This window comes from Hylobates moloch, unplaced genomic scaffold, assembly GCF_009828535.3.
Source record: "Hylobates moloch isolate HMO894 unplaced genomic scaffold, HMol_V3 SCAFFOLD_15, whole genome shotgun sequence".
Lineage (NCBI taxonomy): Eukaryota > Metazoa > Chordata > Mammalia > Primates > Hylobatidae > Hylobates > Hylobates moloch.
Window position 1 is genome coordinate 93,191,607 of NW_026652290.1, and position 11,377 is coordinate 93,202,983.

The window sequence follows — 11,377 nt, forward strand, 5'->3', positions numbered from 1 at the left end:
TTTTTTTTTTGAGACGGAGTCTCACTCTGTCACGCAGGCTGGAGTGCAGTGGTGCGATCTCGGCTCACTGCAGCCTCCACCTCTGGGGTTCAAGTGATTCTCCTGCCTCAACCTCCTGAGTAGCTGGGACTACAGGCGCATGCCACCACACCCGGCTAATTTTTGTATTTTTAGTAGAGATGGGGTTTCACCGTGTGGGCCAGGCTGATCTTGAACTCCTGACCTCAGGTGATCCACCCGCCTTGGCCTCCCAAAGTGCTGGGATTACAGGCGTGAGCCACCGTGCCTGGCCTAATTTTAATAATACATTTTATTTTCATATTCAAGATCATACCACTGTGTAAGTAGCAGAGCTGGGATTCGAACCCAGGCCACTGACTACAGAGTCCTTGCTATGAACCACTACACAGTAGTGCTTGACGAGGAGATATTTGTGGAATGATGAATGAGTGAACTGAATGTGTCACATGTGCACATATTCGAGCCCAAGTGTATGGAGCGTGTGAGCATATGTGTCCCTGTATGCACTCAGGTGTATGTGAGTGCTCCTGTTTGTGCCTGTGTGTACCGAGTGTGTGTATGAGTTCGATTGTGTGTGCTTGTATCTTTCAGGGGTATAAGGGTGGCTTTGATCCAGCCTAAATTGGGATGTTTCCAGCCCAGGGAGGGTTTACTGAGGGTGGGGAGAGGTCATAGCTTCTCAAGGAGCTGATGGGAAGACCAGGCCCACCTGCCTCCTGTCCTGAAGGGGGTTATGCAGATGAGATGCAAATGAGGGCCTGATCCTCAGCCCCACCCAACTCTCCAAAAGCCAACTTGCCCAGCGAGCATTTAGATTGTCTCTGCAGCCAGAGACTGTGTGAAGGGAGGTGCCAGGGACATAAGGATGTATTTCTAAACCTGTTCCCTTGAATATGAAAAATATCTATGAATAGAAACAGCATAAATAAAATCTTATTCATAAAAATTACAGCCCTATGAATTCTTCCTATTTGGTCGTGTAATGAAGACTATGTTAAAAATATATTTTTTCATCAATACCTTTCTAAGAATACTTTTATAAGTAAAAATCTATAAAGAGAATATTTAGGTATTCTGAAGCCTTTCGCTCACCCCTCTCTTTGCCCCTGGGCCTCCCCTCTCTGTTCCTAGGTCTCCTCCCGCTTCTCTCTTTCAGTGCCGCCCCACCCCCTTCCCTCGGTCTTCCTCCTCTCTGCCCAGGCTGTGCTAAATGCCAGCTCTTTTTTCTGCCTTTCCTTTTACAGAAGGAGCTTGGGAAGGGACAAACTTAACTTTCTTTTAAAAATGCTGTCAGAATAGGCCAGGTGCAGTGGCTCACGCCTGTAATCCTAGCACTTTGGGAGGCTGAGGCAGGTGGATCACCTGAGGTCAGGAGTTTGAGACCAGCCTGGCCAACATGGTGAAACCCTGTCTCTACTAAAAATACAAAAATTAGCTGGATGTGGGGGCGTGCTGTAATCCCAGCTACTCGGAAGGCTGAGGCAGGAGAATCACTTGAACCAGGGAGGCGGAGGTTGCAGTGAGCCAAGATCACACCACTGCACTCCAGCCTGGGCGACAGAGTGAGACCTTGTCTTAAAAAAAAAAAAAAAAAAAATGCTGTCAGAATAAAAAGCAGTCAACAAAAATGAAACCCTTGTAGGAGACAAATAAATGTGAGCAATTATTTTCTGCAGAATGCCCTCCAAGCCCCTGGGCGCCATTGCCTTCTGTAATAGGACATCACCTGAACAGGCTTTCTGGGCTGGAGCCAAGGACCCTCCCTGACTCCCACCTCCCTTTCTGCCTTGTACCCCAGCCGGGTGGAAGAGACCGGAGTGGTGCTGTCCCTGGAGCAAACGGAGCAACACTCTCGCAGACCCATTCAGCGGGGCGCCCCCTCTCAGAAGGACACCCCTAACCCTGGGGACAGCCTTGGTATGGGGCAGGGCTGGGGCCGGGAGGGGTTGTGTCCCCAGGGCCCTTGGGAGAAAGCCCAAGCACTTAACATGGCTCACCAGGCCCTGTGGGACCTGCCTCCTGCCTCTGTTCCCTGCACACTCAGCCTCCAAAACACACAGCCTCCTAAGAGCCCTTGGAACACTCCAGCCTCGTGCCTCAGGGCCTTTGCACATGCAGTTTCCCAGAATGCTCTTCTCTCCTGTCCTCCCTCCCCTTCTGTGGCTATGGCATGGTTGCTTCAGTCTCTTGCTGGCCTCTGCTCTAAATCCTGCTGTGGCTCCACATTGCCCCCACGCTTCTGTCTCTTCCCTGTTCTGGCTTTGCAGCTCTTTGGCTTCCAGTAATCTTGATCCTCCTAAGTCTGGCTCCTTTCTCCCTCTTCCTTCACTCTCCTGCCATCCTGGATGAGCCTCCCTCCTGGTCTGTCCTTCAAGACCTCACCTTCTCCAAGCTGTTGCTGGCCACCCATGCTCCTGGGCATGGGGTGGGATTGCTGATATCATATCCTTTCCTTTCCTGGCTCAGAGCTGGCTCTGGGCCTTGTCTTAACCTCTGGGGACCTTACAGCCTCCTTGAGGGCTTGGGGCCAGTCTTTTCTCCTAAGGTGAAAGCTCCCCAGAGCTGAATGGCCAAACGCCATTCTGAGCCAGCAATCCCTTCCCCTTGAACCTTTCAGAGCCTCCCCACAATCTGGCCACTAAAGTTCACACCCGGGCTGGGAGCAGTGGTTTACGCCTGCAATCCCAGCACTTTGGGAGGCCGAGGTGGGCGGATCACTTGAGGTCAGGAGTTTGAGATCAGCCTGGCCAACATGGTGAAACCCTGTCTCTACAAATATTACAAAACTTAGCTGGGCACCTGTAATCCCAGCTGCTCCAGAGACTGAGGCAGGAGAAACGTTTGAACCCAGGAGGCAGAGGCTGCAGTGAACTGAGATAGTGCCACTGCACTCCATTCTGGGCAACAGAGCAAGACTTCATCTCAAAAATAAAAATCAAGTTTACACCTGGCCCAGCAGGGGTCCTCCAGGCCCCTTCCTTACCCTCACACTAAGAACAGTGGCCATCCTGACTTGCTGAAGATGTCAACTGTGTTCCTGGGGTTGGTAAGGAGGGCTCTGGCCCTCGGCCCTCAGTCACCAATCCGTGTCCTCCTCATCTCCATGTGTCCTGCAGATGCCCCTGGCCCCCGGATCCTCGCCTTCCTGCACCCCCCTTCCCTGAGCGAGGCTGCCCTGGCCGCTGACCCCCGCCGTTTCTGCAGCCCTGACCTCCGTCGCCTCCTGGGACCCATCCTGGATGGGGCTTCAGTAGCGGCCACTCCCAGCACCCCGCTGACCACGCGGTGCCCCCAAAGTCCTCTTTCGGTAAGCCATCCCACCCACGTGAGCCCTCAGCATCCAGTGCTCAGTCCCTCAAGTGGTCTTGGCCTGTGACTTAAACCTGACTGTTTTCTGGGCCTCAGCTTCTCCATCTGTGTAGTGGGGAGGTTGGGATGAGATGGGGTTGAGGTTCCTTTAAGACGCAGATCCAGATTCTTCGATTGTTAGAATTCCAGAGTCTGGCTCCGTCCAGGGAAAAACTCTCTCAAGCTATGTTTTTCCTCTGCTCTCCTAATAATGCACCAATCATCAACACAGAAGAAGACTTCTGTGACCAAATGTGGGCAGTTTTTCCCACACACCAAGCAGCGGACACCAGCTGGGTGTCCTCCAATTCAATTCCGGCATCATCAACCTGGAGATAGTGTCAGATTTCACAGGTTGGGCCTCAGTCCCCAAGGCTGCTCCTTGCTCTTCAGACACCAGTCACAAGTCTGGGCCTCCCGAATTTCTTTTTTATTTTTATTTTTCTTTTTGAGATGGAGTCTCACTCTGTCACCCAGGCTGGAGTGCAGTGGCGTGATCTCGGCTCACTGCAACCTCCACCTCCGAGGTTCAAGCAATTCTCTTGCCTCAGCCTCCCAAGTAGCTGAGATTACAGGCGTCTGCCCCCGTACCTGGTTAATTTTTTGTATTTTTAGTACAGACAGGGTTTTACCATGTTGGCCAGGCTGGTCTCGAGCTCCTGACATCAAGTGATCTTCTGGCCTCGGCCTCCCAAAGTCCCGGGATTACAGGTGTGAGCCACTGTACCTGGCTCTTTGGGTTTGATTAATTTGCTGGAGCAGCTCACAGTAATCAGGATAACACTTATTTAGGTTTACTGGTTCATTGTCAAGGATATTGCACGGATACAGACGAAGGGATACACTGAGTGAGGTATGGAGGAATGCACGGTCTCGGAGCTTCCATGCCGTCGCTGGGCACCACCCTCCAGAAACCTCCATGGGTCAGCTATCTGGAAGCCCCTCAAACCCAGTCCTCTTGGGTTTTTATGGAGGCTTCATGATGTCAGCATTCCTTCCCCCAGGGTATCAGGCAGGACCCTCTCTGGGGACAGTCTTATGACCCACAATCAAAAAGGCAGGGGAAGATTAGAGACCTGCCTTTGGGCAAGTGAAAGGAGGGCAGAAGAAGGCTGGAGAGGTTCTGTTTCTTGAGGCCTAACACACCCAGGGTTCTAACAAAAGACTGTTAGAACTGTTTTATTAGACTGTTCTGATAAAAGACTGTTCTAACAAAAGACAAGGGCCATGGGAGTTTGACCAGGAACCATGCACAAAATCATATATAGATATATATATATGTATATAAAAGAACACCACAGGCCCTGTATTAGTCCGTCTTCACGCTGCTGCTAAAGACATATCCAAGACTGGGTAATTTATAAAGAGAGAAAGATTTAATGGACTCACGGTTCCACATGGCTGGGGAGGCCTCACAATCATGGCGGAAGGTGAAAGGTACGTCTTACATGGTGGCAGGCAACAGAAAATGAACACCCAGCGAAAGGGGCTTCCCCTTATAAAACCGTCAGATCTCATGAGACTTATTCACTATCACGAGGACAGTATGGGAGAGACTGCCCCCATGATTCAATTATCGCTGACCAGGTCCCTCCCACAGTGTGTGGGAATTATGGGAGTATAGTTCAAGATGAGATTTGGGTGGGGATGCAGCCAAACCATATCAGGCCCCTAACCTGGGATGTTTGGAACTGGCACAGATGACCCTCCTCTCACTCCAGCTTATGACTAAGCATCCAGTTCTCTGAACTTTGACCTCAAAGAGTCAAAATGTCTAATATCCTGATTTATACAGACCTGGATTTAATTGTAAATCTGCCATTTATCAGCTGCGTTACCCTGGCTGGGCAAGCAAGTTCTTGAGGCCTTAATTTCTTCACCTATAAAAGAAAGATAATAACATGTCACCACATCATTGGTTATTCTGAGCATTAAGTGAGAGTATTCATGAGAAGCACTCAGTAGGGACCTGGCACCTACTGGTGCTCAATAGGTCATACCAGTTACTATCACTATTTGTTGTGAAGATAGTCTGACCTTTGACCTCAGTGGGTTCGTATTATCCAGTGTTGACTGTCTTCATCTCCACTCTCCACCCCAAGAAAATATCTTCTCTCCAGAGAAATATAGACTGTGACCTTTGACCTCATCCTTTACCCCTGAGACAGCTGAACTCTCCATTGTTTCTCCCCTAAACTCCAGGCTCCAAGACCTTTAACCCCAGAGGATTTGTTTGAAAGTCTTGGCCTCACGCTGGGTGCGGTGGCTCACACCTGTACTCTCAGTACTTTGGGAGGCTGAGGTGGGGAGATCATCTGAGGTCAGGAGTTCAAGACCAGCCTGACTAACATGGTGAAACCCTGTCACTACTAAAACTACAAAAATTAGCCAGGCGTGGTGGCGGGCACCTGTAATCCCAGCTACTTGGGAGGCTGAGGCAGGAGAATCACTTGAATCCGGGAGATGGAGGTCGCAGTGAGCTGAGACCACACCATTGCACTCCAACCTGGGTGACAGAGTAAGACTCCCTCTCAAAAAAAAAAAAAAGTCTTGGCCTGAAGCTCATTTTGTGTGTGTGTGTGTGTGACAGAGTCTCACTCTGTCACCCAGCCTGGAGTGCGGTGGCATGATCATAGCTCACTGCAGCCTCCGCTTCCCAGGCTCAAGCCATTCTCCTGCCTCAGCCTCCCTAGTAGCTAGGACCACAGATGTGTGCCACCACGCCCAGCTAATTTTTATACTTTTAGTAGAGACGGGGTTTCACCATGTTGGCCAAGCTGGTCTCGAATTCCTGATCTCAAGTGATCCACCCACCTTGGCCTCCCAAAGTCCTGGGATTACAGGTGTGAGCCACCGAGCCCGGCCAGGCTCTGATCCTTCTAACTGGAACTTCCATGTTTGCCCTGCCCATCTACACAGACCCAGGCATTCTGAGTTTTGAACACCCAGGTTCGAAACTCATCTGCATTTGCCATTGGACCCCCTTGGTGCCTCAGATGCCTGGCATTTGATCCCCACTTCTACCCTTGAGCTGCAGACTGTCTTAATGTTGATACCTCCCAGGCTCAAGATTTCGTGAAGTTTCTACTCCATCTCTCCACAGGCTGATCTCCCACATGAACTACCTGTGGGCACCGAGAATGTGCACAGACTCTTCACCTCTGGGAAAGACACTGAGGCAGTGGAGACAGATTTAGATATAGCTCAGGTAAGGGCTGGCATGGAAGGAGTAATCCTTAGCCCTGCATTCTGGGGATTCGCATATGTGGCTTTAGAGAAGGGTAGTGGGATGACTAAAGGAATGAGTGGATGGATGGATGGATGGATGGATGGATGGATGGATGGATGGATGGATGGACCATTGTATTCATTAGGTGGATGATAGTGGATGAATGGATGAGGTTTAGGCAGATATTTTAATGGATGGATAGATGGGTGGATGGGTGGGTGGGTGGATGAATGTTTGGATGGATATTTTGATAGCTGGATGAAAAATGGATGGGTGATATTTGGATGGATGATTCATTGAGTGCATAGATAAAATGACAGCAGCATGATGTATTAGTTATCTATTGCTGTGTAACAAATGGCCTAAAAATTTAACACCTTAAAACAACAACTATTTATTATGTCACATGGATACTGGGTATCAGAAATTCAGGAGCAACTTAGCCGCTGGTTTTTGCTCAGAGTCTCTCATTAGGTTGAAGTCAAACTCTCAGTCAGGGCTACAGTCATCTGGGGTTAGAGGGTTTTCTTCCAAGGTTGCACGCATGAGGTTGTTGGCCGGCCTCAGTCCCTCACTTTGCTTTGGCTGGAGGCCTCAGTTCCTCATCACGTGAACCTCTATATAGACTCCCTAAGTGTCCTCACAACATGGCGGTTGGCTTCCCTAAGGCAAGCAATCCAACAAAGAGAGAAAGAGACATATGGGAAAGCAGAGAGACAGAAAGAACAAGTCCCAGACTGAAGACACAGTCTTTCATGGCCTAATCTCAGAAGTGACAAACCATCGCTTCTGCCATATTGTTTTGGTCATATAGATCAATCCTGTACACTGTGGGAAGCAATAACATAAGAGTGTGAACATCAAGAGGCAGGGATTATTGGGAACTTCCAATGATTGATGTCTCTCCCTCATGCAAAATACACTCACCCACCTCTCAAGGCCCCCCAAAGTCTCCCAGAGTTTCTTCCCATTACAGCATCGGCTTGAAGTCCAGAATCTGATCATCTGAATCTGGTCTTGGTGCTGGGGAAGTTCCTTGACTACAGTTCCTCTCAACATTTTGGCTTGTGGACTAATGGAGACAAGTCATCTGTCACCCACATACTCAATATACAGTGGTGAGACAGGAATAGACACTACTATTCAAAAAGGAGGGGGAAGAGGGGCATGCATATATCCCTGGTCCATGGCAGTTTTGAAATCCATGTGGGCAAATATCACAAGTTCTTTCATTAGGACTTTAAAAAAATTGGGGGCCGGGTGTGGTGGCTCACTCCTGTAACCCCAGCTCTTTGGGAGGCCGAGGCAGGTGGATCACGAGATCAGGATATCAAGACCACCCCGGCCAACATGGTGAAACCCTGTCTCTACTAAAAATAAAAATAAAATTAGCTGGACGTGGTGGCACATGCCTATAATCCCAGCTACTTGGGAGGCTGAGGCAAGAGAATCACTTGAACCAGGGAGGCAGAGGTTGCAGTGAGCCGAGATTGTGCCACTGCACTCCAGCCTGATGATAGAGTGAGACTCTTGTCTCAAAAAAAAAAAAAAAAATTATAAAAATAGAGACAGGGTCTCAGCCTGGGCTGGTCTTGAACTCCTGGGCTGAACCTCCCAGAGTGCTGGGATTAGAGGTGTGAGCCACTGTGCGTGGCCCGAGGGTGCTCTTCATTGCTCTGAGACCACTTTTTTTTTTTTTTTTTTTTTGAAATGGAGTCTCACACTGTCACCCAAGCTGGAATTCAGTGACACAGTCTTGGCTCACTGCAACTTCCAACTCCCAGGTTCAAGTGATTCTCTGGCCTCAACCTCCTGAGTAGCTGGGACTACAGGTGCCCACTACCATGCCCAGCTTAATTTTTTGTATTTTTAGTAGAGATGGGGTTTCACCAGGCTGGCTCAGAGACCACTTCTTAATGTTAGCATCATTTGCCATCTGGAGGGCTCCTGCAGTCAGCCAAACTCAAGGTTAATGGCATGGTTCTCCAGACTGCCAAGTCTGCCCAAGACTTCTGACATCAGACACAAGTTTGAGGGTCCCCAGGGCCACCCTTACTTTAGACCAGCTGCCTACCAATGTGGAGATTCCCAGACTCCTGTAGACTCCCTCAGGTTTGATAATTTGCTAGAAGTGTTCATGGTACTCAGAAAGTGCTATACTTAAGATTGTAGTTTTATTATAATGAAAGAAAACAAATCAGAAACAGACAAAGGAAGATATTCATAGGTGGAATCTGGGACTGGAGGGTCCCAGATGGGAAGTTTTCTTCTCCTCAGGGACATATTGTCCTCCCAGCATTGATATGTAGCAATATGTGCAGAGTAATGCCAACTTAGGAAGCTCACCAAAGCATCAGTGTTCAGAGTTTTTATTGGGGTTTCATTGCATAGGCATGATTGAGCAAATTACCGCCCATGTAATTGAATTCAGTCTCCAATGCTACCTTTACCTTCCCTGGATCCGGCTGATTTTGTGTGGGCCAAAGCCCCAACCCTCTAATCACAGTGGTGGTTCTTTCTGCATGGCCAGCCTCCTTCCTGAGCTATCTCATTAGCAAAACCTATCTAGGGTCTCACCATGAGTCACCTGGTTAAGCACAAACTATCCAAAGGACCCACAGCGAATAGCAAAGACACTACTATCACTCAGAAAATTCCGAAGGTTTAGAGGTTACCTTCCAGGAGCTGGGACAAAAGCCAGACCTCTCTTTGGGTAAAGTTAATTATTCACTACACAAGGAGGTTGAGAATCTTCAAAACCTTCAAGTACTATCTCCTTCATATTTAACATTTCTTCCTTTAGGAGAAATATTTTTTATCTCTCTCTCCTCTTGCCTTTTACCATAAGTAACAAGAAGAAATCAGGCAGCCCCTTCAACACTCTGGCTGGGAATCTTAGCTGGATCACCTAGTGTATTTGTTATGTTTTCTACTTTCCACGTAACTGCAGGCAACAGTGTTGCTAAACTTCCAGCCACTACAGGACAAAAATTCTCTTTCCTCTGGTGTCCAGTGATATGTTTCCCACTTCTCTCTAAGCCCTCACTGAGTCTTCTCAATGTTCAGATTTTGACCAATGGTTTCTTTGAGGCATTTAGGATTTCCTTTTTTTTTTTTTTTTTTTTTTTTCTGAGACAGTGTTTCACTCTGTCACTCAGGCTGGACTGCAATGGTGTGATCATGGCTCACTGCAACCTCAAACTCCTGGGCTGAAACAATCCTCCCACCTCAGCTTCCTGAGTAATTAGAACTACAGGCATGAGCCACCACACCTGGCTAATTTTTTTTCTTTTTTGTGTAGGTGGGGGTCTCGCTGTGTTACCCAGACTGGTCTCTAATTTCTAGCCTCAAGTGATGCTCCCGACTCAGCCTCCTAAAAGCTCTGGGATTACAAGTGTGAGCTACCATGCTTCTGACCCAATTTAGGATTTCTCCAACATGCTCTTCAGGGAGTCCTTATATCCATTTTACAGATGAGGAAACTGAAGCTCAGACTGTTGACCACAGGCACAGAACTCAGAAGTGGTGGTGCTGGGACTTCAGCCAAGGTCCACCCAAGTCCAAGGCTCATGCTCTTACCTCCCTCCTGCCCTCTGCAGGATGCTGATGCTCTGGATTTGGAGATGCTGGCCCCCTACATCTCCATGGATGATGACTTCCAGCTGAACGCCAGCGAGCAGCTACCGAGGGCCTACCACAGACCTCTGGGGGCTGTCCCCCGGCCCCGTGCTCGAAGCTTCCATGGCCTGTCACCTCCAGCCCTTGAGCCCTCCCTGCTGCCCCGTTGGGGGAGTGACCCCCGGCTGAGCTGCTCCAGCCCTTCCAGAGGAGACCCTTCAGCATCCTCTCCCATGGCTGGGACTCGGAAGAGGTGAGCCACAGTAAAGGGGGGACATCAAGGCAGCATCCCCTTACCCCGTCTTGCCCTGCCTCCTGCTTCAGCCTCATCCCTCACCATTTCTCTAACCCTGATCTCTGCTCCAGCCAGGCCCTCAGTGGGCCCAGCACATGCCAAGTTTGTGCCAATCTCTATGCCTTTTCCTAGGCTGTATACCCCTTCTGGAGTACCCTCCACTGCTCTTGCTGTTTATCCAAATCCCACCTGTCAACCAGGGCTCTCTCCTTTGGAACATAGTTATATCTGATCTAGTGACAATTTTTGTCAGAGTTTAGAAGACATTGCTGCAGTGTCGGAGAAACTATCTAAGCCAGGTGTGGTGGTGCATGCCTGTAGTTCCAGCTACTTGGGAGGCTGAGGTGGGAGGATCTCTTGAGCCCAGGAGATCAAGGTTGCAGTGAGCTGTGATTGTGCCACTGCATTCCAGCCTGAGCCACAGTGAGACCCTGTCAAGTAAAAAAAAAAAAAAGATGAAAGAAAGAGAGAGAGAGTGGAGAGAGAGGAAGGAAGGGAGGAAGGAAGGAAGAGAGGGAGGGAAGGAAGGAAAGAAAAAAAGAAAAGAAACTGTCTAGAACTAAATTACAAGCATGTGCTCATTTCAAATCCAGAGTGGTCTTATCCTTATGGATACATCTTGGTATCTCCCAAGGCTCCCAGCTTGGTACTGGCTATAAAGTGGGTGCCTGATAAAGACTTATTAAATGATGGAGGGAGGGAATTATTAATGAATATAGTTGGCACTTAAATGGGTGGACAGGTGGATAGATGGATGGGTTGATGGAAGGACAGATGTATGGATGTGTAGGTGGAAAGGGTTTATGTATGTATGTGTGTGTGGATGGATGGATGGATGGATGGATGGATGGATGGATGGATGGATG

General features: G+C 49.0%; 1 protein-coding gene across 7 annotated transcripts in view; it reads left to right on the top strand.

Moving 5' to 3' along the window:
• Nucleotides 1–11,377, top strand: part of HIF3A (hypoxia inducible factor 3 subunit alpha) — a 47,083-nt gene that overhangs the window by 25,478 nt on the left and 10,228 nt on the right. For all 7 annotated transcript variants that reach the window (XR_004252131.2, XM_032176483.2, XM_058428759.1 and 4 more), the window contains 4 exons: nt 1,820–1,938; nt 3,138–3,328; nt 6,473–6,577; nt 10,198–10,469. Coding sequence is in view for 6 of the 7 variants with exons in the window: in XM_032176483.2 (XP_032032374.1) it covers nt 1,820–1,938; nt 3,138–3,328; nt 6,473–6,577; nt 10,198–10,469 (687 nt within the window). In the remaining variant the exon portion in view is untranslated. The remainder of the gene's footprint in view (nt 1–1,819; nt 1,939–3,137; nt 3,329–6,472; nt 6,578–10,197; nt 10,470–11,377) is intronic.